The 20,685-nt window shown below is 49.1% G+C and overlaps 1 protein-coding gene across 1 annotated transcript in view; it reads right to left on the bottom strand.

Moving 5' to 3' along the window:
• LOC144942335 (SH3 and multiple ankyrin repeat domains protein 2-like) overlaps nucleotides 1-20,685 on the bottom strand; it is a 362,265-nt gene that overhangs the window by 51,286 nt on the left and 290,294 nt on the right. Inside the window, exon 15 of the mRNA XM_078869142.1 lies at nucleotides 20,430-20,502. Coding sequence (XP_078725268.1) covers nucleotides 20,430-20,502 — 73 coding nt within the window. The remainder of the gene's footprint in view (nucleotides 1-20,429; nucleotides 20,503-20,685) is intronic.

Raw genomic sequence — 20,685 nt, 5'->3', positions numbered from 1 at the left:
GTGAGTGGGTGAGTGGGTGGGTGAGTGGGTGGGTGAGTGAGTGAGTGGGTGGGTGAGTGGGTGAGTGGGTGGGTGAGTGGGTGGGTGGGTGAGTGAGTGGGTGGGTGAGTGGGTGAGTGGGTGAGTGGGTGGGTGGGTGAGTGGGTGGGTGAGTGGGTGGGTGAGTGAGTGAGTGGGTGGGTGAGTGGGTGAGTGGGTGAGTGGGTGGGTGAGTGGGTGGGTGGGTGAGTGAGTGGGTGGGTGAGTGAGTGAGTGGGTGGGTGAGTGGGTGAGTGGGTGGGTGAGTGGGTGGGTGAGTGAGTGAGTGGGTGGGTGAGTGGGTGAGTGGGTGAGTGGGTGGGTGAGTGGGTGGGTGGGTGAGTGAGTGGGTGGGTGAGTGGGTGATTGCGTGACTGTCTTTTTAAAAAAAACATCGTCCCACCGAATTAACAACAAACCCATCATGCAAGCACCCCCTGGGACGGCCACTGCAGTGCTGGATTAATCTAGTGCGGGGCCTGTAGCATATGTTATAAAGGGGCCCTAAATAAAACAAACATGTTTTACTTGTATACGAAGGTAATTGTATTTTTTAATTTGGTATACAGCCAGATAATACGACAAATCGCTAGACTTAAACACCCAATCGTTCATAACAGTTGAAGGCAGTGTAGTACTATAGTAATAGAGCAAGTGCAGAATCACTTAACCGGAATTGATAGCTTGAAAGCATTTAGCGCGCGGCCTTTCAAAATGCAGGGCCCGTAGCTACATATGTAGCTACTTTTGCTACTAAGATAATCCAGCACTGGGCCACTGGTGTGTTGTTCACAGCCCCCGGGGCAGCGTCCGCGGATTCCCGGTCGCTTTCCCGCGGAAGCAACGCCGAGGCGACGTCGGAAGCAGGGTGAGAGGAAGCGTCGAGAAGACGCAATGACGCTTCCGCCTTATCAATATACAGCTGCAGCAGCCAGGCTCTGTCTGCCTACCTATAGAACAGCCAGGTCTGTGCACCTACCTAGAGAACAGCACCTAAAGCAGACAATACCTGTGCACCTACCTACACAGCAGCACCTACAGCAGCCAGGCCTGTGCGTCTACCTATACAGCAGCACCTACAGCAGTTAGGCCTGTGCACATACCTATACAGCAGCACCTACAGCAGCGAGGCCTTTCCACCTACCTATATAACAACACCTACAGCAGCTAGGCCTTTCCACCTACCTATACAGCAGCACCGAAAGCAGCCAGGCCTGTGCACCTACCTATACAGCAGCACCTCCAGCAGCAAGGCCTGTGCGTCTACCTATACAGCAACACCTACAGCAGCCAGGCCTTTCCACCTACCTATACCGTAGCACCTCCAACAGCAAGGCCTGTGCACCTACCTATACAGCAACACTTACAGCAGCAAGGCCTTTCCACCTACCTATACAGCAGCACCTACAGCAGCCAGGCCTTTCCACCTACCTATAGAGCAACACCTACAGCAGCCAGGCCTGTGCGTCTACCTATTCAGCAACACCTACAGCAGCAAGGCCTTTCCACCTACCTATACAGCAGCACCTACAGCAGCCAGACCTGTCCACCTACCTATACAGCAGCACCTACAGCAGCCAGGCCTGTCCACCTATCTATAGAACAGCATCTAATGCAGACAATACCTGTTCACCTACCTATACAGCAACACCTACAGCAGCGAGGCCTTTCCACCTACCTATATAACAACACCTACAGCAGCTAGGCCTTTCCACCTACCTATACAGCAGCACCTACAGCAGCCAGGCCTGTGCACCTACCTATACAGCAGCACCTACAGCAGCCAGGCCTGTGCGTCTACCTATACAGCAGTACCTACAGCAGCAAGGCCTATGCACCTATCTATACAGCAGTACCTACAGCAGCGAGGCCTGTGAACCTATCTGTACAGCAAACCCTACAGCAGCCAGGCCTTTCCACCTACCTATACAGCAGCACCTACAGCAGTCAGGCCTTTCCACCTACCTATACAGCAGCACCTACAGCAGCCAGGCCTGTCCACCTACCTATACAGCAACACCTACAGCAGCCAGGCCTGTGCGTCTACCTATACAGCAGCACCTACAGCAGCCAGGCCTGTGCCTCTACCTATACAGCAGTACCTACAGCAGCAAGGCCTGTGCACCTATCTATACAGCAGTACCTACAGCAGCGAGGCCTGTGAACCTATCTATACAGCAAACCCTACAGCAGCCAGGCCTGTCCACCTACCTATACAGCAGCACCTACAGCAGCCAGGCCTGTGCACCTACCTATACAACAGCACCTACAGCAGCCAGGCCTGTGCACCTACCTATACAGCAGCACCTACAGCAGCCAGGCCTGTGCACCTACCTATACAGCAACACCTACAGCAGCCAGGCCTGTGCGTCTACCTATACAGCAGCACGTACAACAGCCAGGCCTGTGCACCTACCTATACAGCAGCACCTACAGCAGCCAGGCCTGTGCACCTACCTATACAGCAGCACCTACAGCAGCCAGGCCTGTCCACCTACCTATACAGCAGCACCTACAGCAGCCAGGCCTATCCACCTACCTATACAGCAACACCTCCAGCAGCAAGGCCTGTCCACCTACCTATACAGCAGCACCTACAGCAGCAAGGCCTGTGCGTCTACCTATACAGCAACACCTACAGCAGCGAGGCCTGTGCACCTACCTATACAGCAACACGTACAGCAGCCAGGCCTTTCCACCTACCTATACAGCAACACCTACAGCAGCCAGGCCTGTGCGTCTACCTATACAGCAACACCTACAGCAGCAAGGCCTTTTCACCTACCTATACAGCAGGACCTACAGCAGCCAGGCCTTTCCACCTACCTATACAGCAACACCTACAGCAGCCAGGCCTGTGCGTCTACCTATTCAGCAACACCTACAGCAGCAAGGCCTGTCCACCTACCTATACAGCAGCACCTACAGCAGCCAGGCCTGTCCACCTACCTATACAGCATAATCAGCATTTCTGTGATATCCTGAAATCGCGCAGGGCTACTGGCACTACACACTTCAACGGGCAGCAGCAGCAGCAGCGAGCAGTAGCGAGCAGCAGCATATGTCGTGATGATGGCGGAAGGAGCATATGCATTCTGCCTTGGGCGCACATCTTGCCGACGAGGAGCAGGAGGAAGGAGGAGGGAGGAAGAAAGACCGGGACCAGCGTGGTGTCGTGGCACTGGAGCGGCGAGCTCACAGTCGCAACGCACAACGCCGATGCAAACACTTCACTCAACAACAACAACATGATTATTATTAGCACGTGTATATGCGTAGGGGTTTTTGGCCGTTACGATGCATCCCGATTGTCGCTGATTACAGCCACCATTACGAGGTGACGGTTGTTGGTTTTCTCCTTTCCATCTTAAATCACGGCAGCAAATCAACAGCTTCCCATCACCCCCCCCCCCAATTCATTTTCTCTCCTCCCCACAACCCCCCCCCCTCCCAATCGGGCCGTCGCAATGGGTTACATTATAATATCGCTTTAACACTTGGGTCCTAAAAATGTGAATTGAAAGGAGAAAAAATAAATAGCTTAATTTTTTTTTAAACAACGATTTAAAAAAAAATGGCCGTTTCCCTCCTGGGTAGAAAACGGTGACACAGCAACGACAACAACAACAAAAGACAATATCGGTCGCTCTGGAGTTCATCCTTTGTGCCCCCCCCCACACACAAACCCCCTCACATTGTGCGCAACAGACGTCGAGGCGACGACACCGTGACGTGAGTAAGACATCATTACGTTTGTAAATTGTCGGGGTTTTATGTTGTTGTCGTTATTCAGTGTGTCGGTACGGGGATTACTATACACGAAGGGGACCAATCTTGACTTAAAACTTTCGCGACTGCAGGAATTCATATTCGTTGGTTCTTTCGGTAAGGTCAAGTAGATAGAAAAAATAAAAGTTGATCAAATAAAAACTACGACGTTTCGATCGCAACACAAGCGATCGTCATCAGGAGGAAAAAGTTGTGTTGCGATCGAAACGTCGTAGTTTTTATTTATTATTTTATATACTTTCATAATTTTTTCTATCCACGTGACTTCACCGAAATAACCAAAGAATATGAATGAGACCAATGTTAGCGTATTTATTAATATTTTTGTTCCGGTCACGTACTCGTCATACTGTGGATACATCTTCTTGGTTCTTTCGGTAAAAGTCACGTAGAAGGGAAATAATAAAAATAAAACATAATAAAATACAATTCTCACGACGTTTCGGCCACAACGCAAGCAGCCGTCATCAGGTGAAGAACAGGTCGTGAGAATTGTATTATATTGTTGAAGTTTTTATTATTTTATTATTTCCCTTCTACGTGACTTCACCGAAAGAACCAAGAAGATGAATCCCTGCAGTCACGAAAGCTTTAAATCGAAAAATACTGTGGATAATTACGCGTCAAAACTCACCCCCCCCAATCCCGTAGCGTTACCACCTCGTGGTTCGCCAGCCAAGCAAGTTTCCAGCGAGCTTTCGCTCTCGGCTGCTGCCGCCGATGAGACCCTGCGTGTGTGAAGCCTGCCCGCAAACTTTGTGCTCGTCTTGAAACAATGCCGCTGAAATTATACGGAACTGCTTAGGGGCCGTCCATAAATGACGTCACGCGATTTTGGACGATTTTGGACCCCCCCCCCATCGTCACACGGCGTCACAAAAAGTCAGACCCCCCCCCTCGATTATGACGTCACAAAGCTCTGCCCCACCCCCTCCCCCCAAAATACATTTCCATTTTGAAAATATAAAACATGCTTCAAATCGCTTTAAACTATTGTCATTGTAGTGCGTATTTAATGTGGCGCTGCACTCTGATGTTGTAGGAGAAAACATTTATTAAAAAGTATATTTAATTAAGTAGAACGTCTTCTTGGTTCTTTCGGTAAAGTCACGTAGAAGGGAAGTAATAAAATAATAAAAATAAAACATAATAAAACAATTCTCACGACGTTTCGGCCACAACGCAAGCAGCCATCCTCAGGCGAAGAGGATGGCTGCTTGCGTTGTGGCCGAAACGTCGTGAGAATTGTTTTATTATGTTTTATTTTTATTATTTTATTACTTCCCTTCTACGTGACTTTACCGAAAGAACCAAGAAGATGAATCCCTGCAGTCACGAAAGCTTTAAATCGAAATTTAAGTAGAACGTGTTTACATTTATTTAAAGTTGTGTATTTTGATGTGACGTCACATTTTTCAACCCCCCCCCTCTCGTTACACATCGTCACAAATGTCTGACCCCCCCCCCTAGGTGCGTGACGTCATTTATGGACGGCCCCTTAAACACGCATTGGCCGATAATTGTGCGTGGAACAACACTGGCAACTTTTCAATTTCTTTCGTGACTGCAGGGATTCATCTTCTCGGTTCTTTCGGTAAAGTCACGAAAGCTTTCGTGACTGCAGGGATTCATCTTCTCGGTTCTTTCGGTAAAGTCACGAAAGCTTTCGTGACTGCAGGGATTCATCTTCTCGGTTCTTTCGGTAAAGTCACGAAAGCTTTCGTGACTGCAGGGATTCATCTTCTCGGTTCTTTCGGTAAATTGCCGAAAGCTTTCGTGACTGCAGGGATTCATCTTCTCGGTTCTTTCGGTAAAGTCACGAAAGCTTTCGTGACTGCAGGGATTCATCTTCTCGGTTCTTTCGGTAAAGTCACGAAAGCTTTCGTGACTGCAGGGATTCATCTTCTCGGTTCTTTCGGTAAAGTCACGAAAGCTTTCGTGACTGCAGTGATTCATCTTCTTAGTTCTTTCGGTAAAGTCACGAAAGCTTTCGTGACTGCAGGGATTCATCTTCTCGGTTCTTTCGGTAAAGTCACGAAAGCTTTCGTGACTGCAGTGATTCATCTTCTTGGTTCTTTCGGTAAAGTCACGAAAGCTTTCGTGACTGCAGGGATTCATCTTCTCGGTTCTTTCGGTAAAGTCACGAAAGCTTTCGTGACTGCAGTGATTCATCTTCTTGGTTCTTTCGGTAAAGTCACGTAGAAGGGAAATGATCAGTGTGCGGTCCGCCACACGTTTGAAACCATTGCAGGTTAGGCAGCAGCACGATGGGCGCAGCGTTTTCACCATTTGCCTGTTGACGGTGGGTCGCGCGAAAGGCCACCCAGGGGCCCACCAACCAGCAAACGAAGGACACTGGCGTGGACAAAGGGCTGCGATCCATTTAAATCCGGCCACGTTGTAAACACGCAGTGAGAAGGGCTCCGCTGCGTCGGCTGCCGCGCGTGTCAACCGAGGCCGCGTGTCAACCGAGGCCGCGCGTCACGGCAACGGTTAAGTGTGGGAGGCGCACGGGTTAATTTGACAAGCCTCCTACCTCCTCCTCATCCTCCAGGCTTCCTGCATACGTCGCCAATTCGCTGCTACCAATGAATGAACGTGGGAGACGTAGCGAGCCAGCGCGCGCGCGCACACACACACGCGCGCGCGCACAAAGACAATGACCCCCCCCCCCCCCCGTATATTCCTAACAGACTGCAGGGGCAAGTGCTGTTAGCGAGCGCATACGAAGGCTGGAACGGCACACGAGGGGGTCGGTGGCCAGCAACCACGCCCGACCGCCTTTGTCTCCCCAGTGGCGATGTTTTTTTACGCACCGCACCGGGTACTCATTTGAGGCCGAGTCGACCTAAGGGAGGCCCAGGTACCGGTTCGGATAATCGTCTCTGCCGGTGTTGGCTGTGAGCGGGAATCGAACCCGGACCGCCGGCTTCGTAGCGCAGCGCGCTAACCGCTGCACCACCGCTCCCCACACGCGCACGCGCATTCACAACGCTCGCAACACAAAGACAAAGATGCCCCCTTACCCCGTATAGCCTCAACAGAGTGTTGGGGCAAGTTTCTGTTAGCGAGTAGCTCCAATGAAGGGGGGGCACGGCACGCGAGAGGAGGGGGGGGGGGTCAGTGGCCAGCAACCACGCCCGGCCGCCTTTGTCTCCCCCGAGTGGCGATGGTTTTACTACACGCGGCACCAAGTACTTAGTTGAGGCTGAGTCGACCTAGGGGAGGCCCCCGGACCGGTTCAGATAAGTATCGCTGTCCACTGGCGGTGGCCATGAGCGGGAATCTAACCCGGCAGTCACGTATACTGCGGTGAGTGTACAACAACAACAACTGCTATTCGCCACGAAGTGGACGGTGACGTCACCATGATGCTTGTGCCAGGCTATGTGCATGTTGAGGCCACGTGAAGTGTCGAACGCCCGCTGGCACGAGGTCATGGGACAGACCCAGTTGTCACGGGTCGACTGAGATGAGTGGCTGATGCACCACCTGTGCCCCCTAATGTGCCAACTTGCTGTGCTTTAGTCACCCGGCGCTCCGCTTGTTGTGAGCGTCGCTCCTCTGCCCTCCGGAGTGAGACCTCTGCTGTCAAACTGGAGCCGGTCATGTGCACACTGCCCAGGTATGGAAAACTCTCCACTCTCTCCACAACTGCCCCATCACCAATTGGGAGTTGTGGTGGTGGAGTGTCCAAATTACCCAGGCAGGTGCTTAGTTTTGGTGGGGCTGATGGTAAGGCCCCACCTCTTAGTGGCAAGCTCCAGGTTCAGCAGCAGCACCTCCAACTCCTCCTCTAAGTGAGCAGCAATTACCAGATCATCGGCATACATAACATGGTTGAGCAATAGGGAACCATCCCTTGACCGCACCCGGGCATTGATCAGCCTCCCATTGTATCTGTACCAGATGGAAATTCCTCCGGTATAGCGATTGAAGGCTTTACGAACTATGTGGTCGAAATAGATGTTAAATAATGTGGGAGCCAGAGGACATCCCTGTCGCACCCCAAGGTGTACAGGGAATGCCTCCGACTCCCGGCCACGTAGTGTTCCTCGGGCCTGCTCACCATCATGAAGGTCCTTAATGATCGTGAGCAGAGGGTCACGGACTCTAAGAACACAAAGAGCAACCCAGTTCCCAGGCCTACTCATGGTACCATAGGCCTTGACCAGGTCAATAAAGCATCAGACGGACAGAAAATATGGCATCTGTGCGGGACCGCTCTTTCCTGAAACCGCATTGGGACTCCGCAAGCCTCTCCTCAGCGTGCCTAGCAAGGCGATGTTGAATAATCCTTGCCAAGACCTTTCCGGGCACACTGAGGAGTGAGATGCCCCTCTAGTTGTTACAGTCTGTACAGTCCCCTTTCTTAAAGAGGGGGACCACCAGGGCATCCTTCCAATCCTACGGAACCCGTCCAGTGGTCCAGATTGTTGTTATGATGTCATGTAGGGCAGTCTGTGCACAAACGCTACCCTCCCTCAGCATTTCGCTTGGGAGATCATCTCTGCCCGGTGAAATATCCTGGTCTCAGACTCAAGATCGTCTTCAGTACTTCCTCAACAGATGGCACCTCAGCCAGCCACTCACAGGGGATGACTTCTTCCAATATTTAAGGCACCGCAGCCTCAGCAGGGTCATCTCCACATTGTCCCACGTTGTTTTCCAGGCTGAGGGATTTCCCCTACCCCAGGACCTCACAGAAATGCTCAGCAAAATCTGCAAACCTGTTCCTGGGGGTCGGAGATTGGATCACCGTTCTTTCCCCAAATGATGGTAATAGGTGTGGCGCTGCAGGTTACTTTTTTGATGGAGTTAAAGAGCGATTTGTGATCGCGGGCCATTGAGGCAGACTCCATCTCCTCAGCAATCCGCGACCACCACCCACACACACGTGATCACGTATACTGTAGTGAGTGTACACACATGTAATCACGTGTAACGCAGTGACTACACACACACAGTGACGTGTACCGCAGTGACACACACACACAGCGACGTGTACCGCAGTGACTACACACACACACAGTGAGGTGTACCGCAGTGAGTACACACACACACAGTCACGTGTGCTTCAGTGACTACACACACACACAGTCACTACACACACACAGTCACTACACACACACACAGTCACTACACACACAGTCACCACACACACACACACAGTCACTACACACACACACAGTCACTACACACACACAGTCACTACACACACACACACAGTCACGTGTGCCACAGTCACCACACACACACAGTGACGTGTACCGCAGTCACTACACACACACAGTGACTACACACACACACAGTCACTACACACACACAGTCACTACACACACACAGTCACTACACACACACAGTGACTACACACACACAGTCACTACACACACACAGTGACTACACACACACACAGTCACTACACACACACAGTCACTACACACAGTCACTACACACACACAGTGACTATACACACACAGTGACTACACACACACAGTCACTACACACACACAGTGACTACACACACACACAGTCACTACGCACACACAGTCACTACACACACACACAGTCACTACGCACACACAGTGACGTGTACCCCAGTGACTACACACACACAGTCACTACACACACACACAGTCACTACACACACAGTCACTACACACACACACAGTCACTACACACACAGTCACTACACACACACACAGTGACTACACCCACACACAGTCACTGCACACACAGTCACTACACACACACAGTCACTACACACACACACACAGTCACTACACACACACACAGTGACTACACACACATACACAGTCACTACACACATAGTCACTACACACACACAGTCACTACACACACACACAGTGACTACACACACACACAGTGACTACACACACACACAGTGACTATACACACACACAGTCACTACACACAGAGACACTACACACACACAGTCACTACACACACACACAGTCACTACACACACACAGCCACTACACACACACACTACACACACACAGTCACTACACACACAGTCACTACACACACACACAGTCACTACTACACACACAGTCACTACACACACACACACAGTCACTACACACACAGTGACTACACACACACACACAGTCACTACACACACACACACACACAGACACTACACACACACAGTCACTACACACACAGTCACTACACACACACACAGTCACTACACACACACACAGTCACTACACACACACACAGTTACTACACACACAGTGACTACACACACACACACAGTCACTACACACACACACATACACTACACACACACACACACAGTCACTACACACACAGTCACTACACACACACACAGTCACTACACACACACACAGTCACTACACACACACAGTGACTACACACACACAGTGACTACACACACAGTGACTACACACACAGTCACTACACACACACAGTCACTACACACACACACAGTGACTACACACACACACAGTCACTACACACACACACAGTGACTACACACACACAGTGACTACACACACACACAGTCACTACACACACAGTGACTACACACACACACAGTAACTACACACACAGTGACTACACACACACAGACACTACACACACACACACAGTCACTACACACACACAGGCACTACACACACACACAGTGACTACACACACAGTCACTACACACACAGTCACTACACACACAGTGACTACACACACACACTACACACACACACAGTCACTACACACACACAGTCACCACACACACACAGTGACTACACACACACAGTCACTACACACAAACAGTCACTACACACACACACAGTCACTACACACACAGTCACTACACACACAGTCACTACACACACACACACAGTGACTACACACACACAAACACTACACACACAGTAACTACACACACACACAGTCACTACACACACACACACACAGTGACTACACACACACACAGTGACTACACACACACAGTCACTACACACACACAGTCACTACACACACACAACACAGTCACTACCCACACACAGTCACTACACACACACAGTCACTACACACACACACAGTGACTACACACACACACATTCACTACACACACACACAGTGACTACACACACACAGTGACTATACACACACACAGTCACTACACACACATACACTACACACACACAGTCACTACACACACACAGTCACTACACACACAGTGACTACACACACACACAGTCACTACACACACACACAGACACTACACACACACACACAGTGACTACACACACACAGATACTACACACACACAGTCACTACACACACACACAGTCACTACACACACAGTCACTACACACACACACGGGGTCACGGCACACACACAGTCACTACACACACACACACACAGTCACTACACACACACAGGCACTACACACACACACAGTGACCACACACACACACACACAATGACTACACACATACACACAGACACTACACACACACAGTGACTACACATACACACACAGTCACTACACACACAGTGACTACACACACACACAGTGACTACACACACAGTCACTACATACACACAGTGACTACACACACACACGGGGTCACGGCACGCCGCTGGCTCCCGTGTGCACGACGGCTCCGCGGGCGCTATTTGTCGGCGCATCGCTTTGCGTCAGAGACCAACCTCCTCCCCCCCTCCTTCTTGTAATTCCACTCAGGTCTGCGTTCACTGCAGCTCCACCACAGATTTATTCTGCACACATGTGCCGCCGCCGCTGTAACCTCTATTAAAGGCACGCACGCACACACACACCACCATATCACACACACACGAAACAAAAATGTACACACCGCACTCTACGCTTTAAGTCATTCCTATAATTTTTGATTTGGTTGCATGCATTCTCGCGGTATTTCCCTACCCGAATGATTATTTCTGAAATTGTTTACCGCAGAGCCTTTCGATTATCAATCGCACGATGCGTTTGCGTGTGTGCGCGTGTCTGAGTTGTAATACGAATTATAGGCTCCGAGTATACGGTACAGTAATTGGGTGCGCACATCTATTTTACGAACACTCTTAAACGAGTAGGAATACTGGGAAATGTCAGTGCGACTTATCAACCTTTAACCTTTGACCTTGGCAGCCACGATGAATGGGAGTGAATTCTGCTGACTTAAACGATTTCCAAGATATTTTCCCGAGGCGGCAGCCAACATGGTCGTGCTAGTAAATTTGCTTTGTTTCGGCTCAAATGCAGACAAAGCAGGGCCTTCGTTCAATTATCCATTGGATATATATTTTAAATAGATCTTATTAAAATATATTATCTGTATGTACAGTGCATTTATTATACACCGGCAGTTTTTTTGTACTAATGCTGCAATTGATTTTACCAAGCGTAATGGAACTACTTTTTTTTTTTTTTACAAATGCAAGACTGTGCTGTTCATGAAAATACGTTGGTAAATGGTTGTATAATCTGTTGTATAGGGGCCCGCAGTAAAAAGGTGGTCACTTTCCGATTATTTTTTTTGAGAAAATGCAGGGAGTAATCGTGACATTAAAAAAATTCGTGGGTTAGCTCTGGAAGATGCCGATGCCAGCGTGACGTTTTTGGCGCTTTCGTGAAAAAATAGATATTTTCATTTGATCCAAGGGGGTAGCAAAACTGACGGATTTTAGCAGCCAACAGATCTCAGCATGTTGGACAGTAATACCTTTCACCAGCTCAACCTACCGCATGGAATGGCATTCTTATCTCCAATTGTCACCCACCATCTAAAACCACTGATCTGAAATATTTAATATACAAGGATTTGTTCCACCACGCCAACATATTATTTTGATCAATTTGTCTAAGGGCTTCCTAGATTAATATTGTCCCATCTATATTTGTTTCTGAAAGCACACTCTTGGACCGGTTTTGACAATCTAGAGGCTCGTCAGCAAAAAATGCGGGCTGTTAAAATCCTTCTGTGGGTGGATTGGATGTTAGGAATTGCACCGAGAGACAGAAAGAGGAGGACGAGAATCAGGGAACAAACACAGAGCAGAGACATCACATGAACTTTGAAGGGACGTAAGTGGGCTTAGGAAGGACACATCGCTAGAAGACGTGATGGCTGAGAGATGTGGTTATGAGTCCAGTTTTAAGCGCACGAGTGAGGCAGGTAAGCAAACCTTTTAAGATCGGACTGAGCATTTGCCAAGGGCGACAGAGGGGAATGGAAGATGCTCAACGGCAACACATTTTTTTTTATACATTTCTCTTTGCAGTAATTGATCTTGGTGGTGAGATAGGCTCCAGCAATATAGGTTTAGAATACGTTACAGGTAGGATTAACACAGGGTCACCATAGAGTCCGGGACGTTTTGAAGGGGATAATTCTGCCAGGTCTTTGGAACCGGGAGGAACCACACATTTTGTTGACACGAATGGCAAGCAGGAAACGAAAAACATTCTCAAAATGCCATAAAAAATAGAGGTGGAGAAAGAAAAAAAATGCAAAGACAACTCATAAAGAAACTCAATCGTGACAAAGCAGTAAGAAGCAAGGTGATAATACTGACGCGATTATTCACCAGCTGGATAGACAGCTCGATCAAAGTTGCATTGGGTAAGCAACACTTACAAACGGGGCTGGAAACATCTCACATTGTACCCTGACATTGAGTAGGCAACACTTACAACTGGGGCTGGAAACATCTCACATTGTACCCTGACATTGAGTAGGCAACACTTACAAACGGGGCTGGAAACATCTCACATTGTACCCTGACATTGAGTAGGCAACACTTACAAACGGGGCTGGAAACATCTCACATTGTACCCTGACATTGGGTAAGCAACACTTACAACTGGGGCTGGAAACATCTCACATTGTACCCTGACATTAAGTAGGCAACACTTACAACTGGGGCTGGAAACATCTCACATTGTACCCTGACATTGAGTAGGCAACACTTACAAACGGGACTGGAAACGTCTTCATATTATACCCTGATATTAAACGGCGGGATTACAAGGGTGCCGGTACTTCTGGGAGAGGCCTTGGGGGCGGTTATTGACTATTCCTGGGAAGGTGAATTTTGATGAATGCGATTAAAGCAGCAGAAAGCAACACGCTTGAGAGAAATCGATTTCTTTTTTTTGAACGGAACTGTCATGCAGATGGTAGAGAAGAGCTGGGCATGTGCGGAGGACATTTTGATTCGGAAACTCTAAGCGAGCGCACACTGCGGTATCGGTGAGAGAAGGGCCGTGCGGACGTCCAGGTGAGCAAAGCAGGTGTGTACGATGGCAAGCAGGCTTCGTGTGCAGCTCGGAGAGACATCATCGTGGCCCGAGGCATGGACTGGCATTCGGCAGGAGCGTATTGTATTCGCCACTTTGCATTACGGCGCGCTCGGCGATGTGTTTACGGACGGGGCATGTAGCCAACCGTGCTAACCGGAGGTGCGGGGGAAGGACAACAAACTAAACACAAAAGGCATGAATCTACGTATATTCATGGTTTTTTCGGTAAAGTCACGTAGATAGAATTTTTTTTTGTAAAAAGAATAAAAAAAACTACGACGTTTCGATCGTCATGTTGAACTTCCTTCGCACCGTATGTAGCCAACCGTGCTAACCGGAGGTGCGGGGGAAGGACAACAAACTAAACACAAAAGGCATGAATCTACGTATATTAATGGTTTTTTCGGTAAAGTCACGTAGATAGAATTTTTTTTTGTAAAAAGAATAAAAAAAACCTACGACGTTTCGATCGTCATGTTGAACTTCCTTCGCACCGTATGTAGCCAACCGTGCTAATCGGAGGTGCTGTAACCAACGGTGACACGACAATGAGGTTTTACCCTTTCTGGCAATAAAACAGTTGTGTTAAGATGTTAAAAACCTAAACAGAATCCCTTTTCAAAGAATCCTGTCTGTACTCTTTGGTTCTTTCGGTAAAGTTACGTAGGTAAAACATGAAATAAAATAATCACGACGTTTCGATTGCAATACAAGCAATCATCATCAAGTGTGAAAATCACAGCTAGAAAATATTTGACTAAAGTGGGAGAAATTCCGGGGCTAAGGAGTTTATATAAGTGTGGACGTCCGGGACTAGGAATGTGCGGGGCGGGGAGAAGTCGGCAGGGCTAGAAGCGAGAGGTTGAGGTTGAAATCTAGAATGAATCCTGTCTGCATTAACCACACACGGTACTTGCGGTGAACATGCAAACAAAAACATGCTCCGGTCAAATATATGGCATTGCCTTTGAATCTGATTGGTACACACCAGCACCAGAGACAGCTTTCTTGAGAGCCCAGTCTCAAACGGTGTTCGACCAGAGGACGCCAAAAGGCGAACAGCAAAAACACAATGCCACTCTCAGGGCATTCATAGTTCGGAGTGACCATCTACAACATGGGACCTTTCACGACCTCCGCCAACGCTCTCCTATGATAACGTTCAACTTGCAGGGGGCGACCACCTGCGGTGATCGCTGGCGGACGACTGTAGTCACACCTACGGGTCAGAATCCTCCGACCGAGGAGACCACTGGGAGAACCAGATCCCCCCGTGTAGGTGGCGCGCGTTTTAAATCGCATACCCGAAACATGGCATCCATTGCCACTGACAACATCACTGGCAGCGTTCTTCATTGCAAGGCCCCGCGTGGCCTTTAGTGTGGTCCCTGGAGGCCTTTAGTGCAGCCCATGACGTGTGCCCCCCCCGACAAGACACAAAGAGTGATAACACCCCCCACCATCATCATCGTGCTGCTGTCAAACCCTCAATGGTTTCAAATGTGTGGCGGCCCTCACACTGATTTGATGTCTTATCGGATAAAGTGACCCCCCCCCCCTTCTGAAAATTAGTGAAGAACACTGCTCTACGGCAACTGGAGAATTTTTTTCGCACTTGAAAACCCGGAGTCCTTTGACTCATCAAATCAAACCTTACAGCAGGCAGCATTGCCTTTTCGCCTGCCGTAACAAAAAAAAAACGCAAACGAGGATTTTTTTATGGGAAACCTAAATGTTCCAGTGACCTGGTCAAGAACCGGTTGCATTCGGACAGAACGATGACTCCACGTGCGGTCCTGGAGAACCCGGATTGTATTGATGACATCATCGGTTCCCCCTGATGGTCGCGTATGTACGTACGTTGAACTTCTTTTGCACCGTACGTAGCCAACCGTGCTAATCGGAGATGTGGGGGAAGGACAACTAAACACAAAAAGCAGTTCTAACGAAATTAGTTTTTAATCTAGACGATTTAATAGTGCTATAGCTACCAATGGCTTCCAAATATTGGAAGGAAGAACGTTCCAGACGGCCGCATAAATGCACCAGAAAGCACGATGATGCGGTGACCACCGTCTTTCTTTGACGGCTTAGCCAAAAGCCGCCGTTGCGAGGATGACCGGAGTTCGCGTGCAGCCAGCTGAGTTTGCTGCGAGTTGGGGCTCTCGGGACTGGACCCAAAACGGAGGCCGACCACTTCTGGACATTTGTGACTACCGGACATCTGTGAAAAAAGAGCTTTATAGCTCATCGGATTCCTCCAGTAAAAATAAATATTCTGATTAAATTTCGATTTAAAGCTTTCGTGACTGCAGGGATTCATCTTCTTGGTTCTTTCGGTAAAGTCACGTAGAAGGGAAGTAATAAAATAATACAATAAAATAATAAAATATTTCTCACGACGTTTCGGCCACAACGCAAGCAGCCGTCCTCAGGTGAAGAACAGATCTGTCGAGAAGACAGAGTCTGAATGTACAGGAGGTCGTGGGTTCAGACTCTGTCTTCTCGACAGACCTGTTCTTCACCTGAGGACGGCTGCCTGTGTTGTGGCCGAAACGTCGTGAGAATTATTTTATTATGTTTTATTTGTATTATTTTATTATTTCCATTCTACGTGACTTTACCGAAAGAACCAAGAAGATTTGTATCCTTTTCCAACACGTTTCATGCATCGTTGCAACCGCACCAATAAACCTTGCTGGGTACCCCAAACCCACCCCCCTTCGAGTCTGATCCCCGTTCGTCGTTCTCACGCCGTTTATCGCGGTGCGTTGAGAGGAGGTAGGGAAATTGCATTTTGTTTAAAATTGGTTTTCCGAAGTGTCGGGTGTTTATTCCGGTGACTGCGAGGTTGTCGCAGCTAAGCTGTGTGTGTGGTGGCGTCAGTGTGGGTATTTTATGTTTTCAAGTAACTCTCTTGATTGTTAACACCTCCTTGCCCCGATCCAGGTCCTCGTGTAAATGAGCGGTGGGCGCCATGGTGGCTAAGAGATGTTAACTACTTTGCCTGGTGTACAGGAGGTCGTGGGTTCGAAGCCGACCCTGACGCCTCCTGTATATTTTGAGTTTGCGTGTCTTTTTCTCCCCGTGGTCGTGTGGATTTTTCTCTGGACCATCCGGTTTTCCCCTCCATATTAATAATCAACAAAGCGCATTTACAACAACGTGCATTTACAGTATTTGGCTGCAATAGTTTTCGACATGATAAGCCACTTCGCTTAGCTATCATTTGCGGCGAGGTCACTTCTGGTTAAATAAACATAGTTTAGTTTTATAACGGTACACATTTAAATGTCAAGCAAAGGTTGAAGGGCAGAGGGGTGGGTCTTGGGGGTGATCGTTGCCTAACGTGGACATTTTCTCGTAATGTAATGAATAAACTTATAACGCAACTTAAAATGAATTGTTATGATTACATTACAGGCGTTGAATACCACGTACAACAACTGATTATTTCCAATTTATATATGATTACATTTTTTTTTTTACACAACGTAGATTCTATTGTAGTTCGAATATAGAGCTAACAATGCATCACAAAGGCAAGAGTTAATCAACCAGTGTCAGGAACCAGAATCATGACGGTCCAGCAGGTCACGTAGGGGTCAACCGCTACTACCCTCAGTAACATTGCGGCTGTAAAAACACATTCCTGCGGAGGGAGCTGGTAGGAACGTTGGGTTGCTCGGTCAATGGCCAGGGTCAACGGCGGCGTGGTGTATTCCGCAAATATGGCCGACTGTGAGGGCGGACACAAGCCGGCGTGAGTAGGTTAAACGTTGAGTTTTATAAGGGCACCACGGGGTGACCAGCCCCTCCCCACCCAGCCCCACCCCTCCCACCCCCCACCCAGCCCCACCCTCCCCACCCAGCCCCTCCCCACCCAGCCCCTCCCCACCAAGCCCCTCCCCTCTCCACCCAGCTCCACCCCTCCCATTTTTGGATGCACGACGGACGGATGGACATAATAATCCCCTGTGGGCTGGTGTAACCAGGAGGTTCTTACCAGTAAAATCTCTACAATAGGTAACGTTTTGGGCTATTGCTCCGAAACGTCACTTACTCTCTCTATATATATTATAATATATATTTGTTGTTCCTTCTAAGGCCGCAGAGTTATTGACGAATGTGTTTAGTTAATTGTGCTTGTGCACCAATGCCAACGCAGCAGCAGCAGCAGCAGCAGAAGAAAGTAGTTTGTTACATCCCTGGCAGTCACTGCAGGCAGGGGAGGCCACATTTCGTAGGCAACGTGCACACATATTTCACGATAAAAAACATTTCTCATCAGACTTTCACATTTTTGGGCGAAATTAATGCACGGCCGGGTTTCTTGGGAGCAACATTTTTTTTTCACAAACAGCTTCATCCGGCGTTGTAGCGCGCGCATCATGAATATAATCTGATCCAGTTTGAACAAGTGGCTCAAGGCAGATGCGCATTTCAATCAGAGCAAGGTGTAGGCGGGAATGCTGTGGATAAAGGTCTCTCCTGATTGGCCGCTGCAAATCTCTACATCAGCAATTTTAGTTTTTTTTATCCCCCCACCCCTCACCTTCCCCCCGCTACAGTCACATGGTCGAGTGATGTATCCTCCGCCAGTGGGGTGCAGCGTGGCATAATACGTTTCGAAATCACTTCGGCCCGGCGTACGTCCGCGTGAACGAGCCGACTTCGGTGCGCGGCGCCGTGACGTGAAAAATCGACGAACCTGCGAGCGGCGGCGTGTGAACCGCTCTCTCGCCGAGCTGAATTGGCCAAAGCGAACGTCGCTTTTTTTGTTCCAAGGGAGTTTCGCCAAATCGAATTCCTCTCACCCGTTGGTGTCGAGTTGGCGCGGAGGGTTATTCAAGTTCGCATCAGATGGACACATTTAAAGAGAGTCTCCTCTGATTAGCAATCTCGGTGGTAAACACCGTGGTATGTGGCAATGCGCGTCGCTCCGATCACAATAGGGCCTCAATAAGTGATGCGCTTGCAATTAGATTGGAATAGGCGAACATTATGAACCCGGTTGACTTGACAGTCGGTGTGTTGGGAGGATGAGGCAATGTAAATGGGGTTCAGGAGCGAAATGCCAAACGTCAAGGTCTGCTGGCCATGCCGAGAGGAGGGCTTCAGGGGAGAGAGTCCATGCCGTTTTGGTGTTCCTCCTCCGTTGAAGGAATGCAGACTACAGTGGCTTTGCCACGCGGTCCGTAGTTTTAATTGCACATTTGTCTGTTATGTTATCTGCGTGTATCTCCTTTACGAGTGTGTATGTGTCTCTGTGTATCTCTGTATCTCCATGAGACTATGTGTCCCTATGGGTTGACTATACGTTCCATAGTTTGGGTTGCCTGGCCACGGTCACACTTTTAAAGTAGCGCTATGCATCTATATCCGTCTCTATGTATCTCTCTGTGTCTCTGTGGGTTTACTTTGTGGCCCAGAGTTTGGGTTTCGTGGCCACATTCACACTACTGTAGCTTGTTGTTCATGTATCTCTATCCGTTTCTTTGTGTCTCTCTGTGTCTCTGTGGGTTTACTTTGTGGCCCAGAGTTCTGGTTTTGTGGCCATGCATCTCTGTGCGTATGTATGCATCTCTATGTATGTACGTATGTTGAACTTCGTTCGCACCGTACGCACGCTAATCGGAGGCGCGGGGGAGGGACAATCTATGGGTTTGCTCTGTGGTCCATAATTTGGGTTGGGATGGCCATGGTCGCACTACTGTGCCCTGTCTTTAAATTTACATTCATCATGGAGATGTTCCCGTTAGGTCGATGCGTCCACCAGTGCAACTGTCAGCAGGTTTCGTGGTGTCAAGGGCAGAGAGAGAGAGAGAGACGCCAACCCTCATCAACTATCCCTGGCCTCTCTTACGCGTGCGCCATGAAGACGAAACATTTACCCCAAAAAAACGTCGCCCGCCATATATTTCGTTTATATTTTAATGGCCACGCAGCTGTTATTCACGAATGCTTTGTTTTGCATTGTATTGCGCTGCTGCTGTTATTATTATCTGTGGTTGTGCACCACTGCCAAAACGCAATCATCGCCAAACCGTCGACGTTCAATTCGCTAAACTCACGGTGCGCTGGCGCCACCTGGCGGACAGGCAATGGGCAACGCGGCGTAAAATATCGCGATGGTAAAAACGACGTAACTTGGCCACTTTCCTCGTTGTTTTTACTGCCAGGCGAGACCCGCCGAGCCACATTGCCAACGGTGTGGCCCCCCCCCCCCACCCACCCACAGTAGCTCTGACCGGCGCTGCGTCACCGCCAGAGTGGCACAGGTAGGAGGAGGCATCTCACCTGGGGTCGACGCTTTCGTAGGAACCAACCGTGTAGTGCCTGAAGAGTCGCCTTCCCCTCTCTTCCCGCGTGTCTGAAACAAGAGGACATCAGCATCGTCAAGCAACGGCAGCCTAAGGCGCCGTGGCCTCCTCCCTCCTCCTCCTTCCATCACAGGAGCCAAGCAAAGTTGAGCAAGCAAGTAAGGATATTTGTTATTGCGCGCCCCATATGAGTAACGGTCCATCCACGAGTGCGCGCCGATCGCGCGTCCGAA

Source organism: Lampetra fluviatilis, chromosome 27, assembly GCF_964198595.1.
Source record: "Lampetra fluviatilis chromosome 27, kcLamFluv1.1, whole genome shotgun sequence".
Taxonomy (NCBI): Eukaryota; Metazoa; Chordata; class Hyperoartia; order Petromyzontiformes; family Petromyzontidae; genus Lampetra; species Lampetra fluviatilis.
Note: the sequence above shows the minus strand (reverse complement) of the source record. Positions and strands in the feature narration are given on the sequence as shown.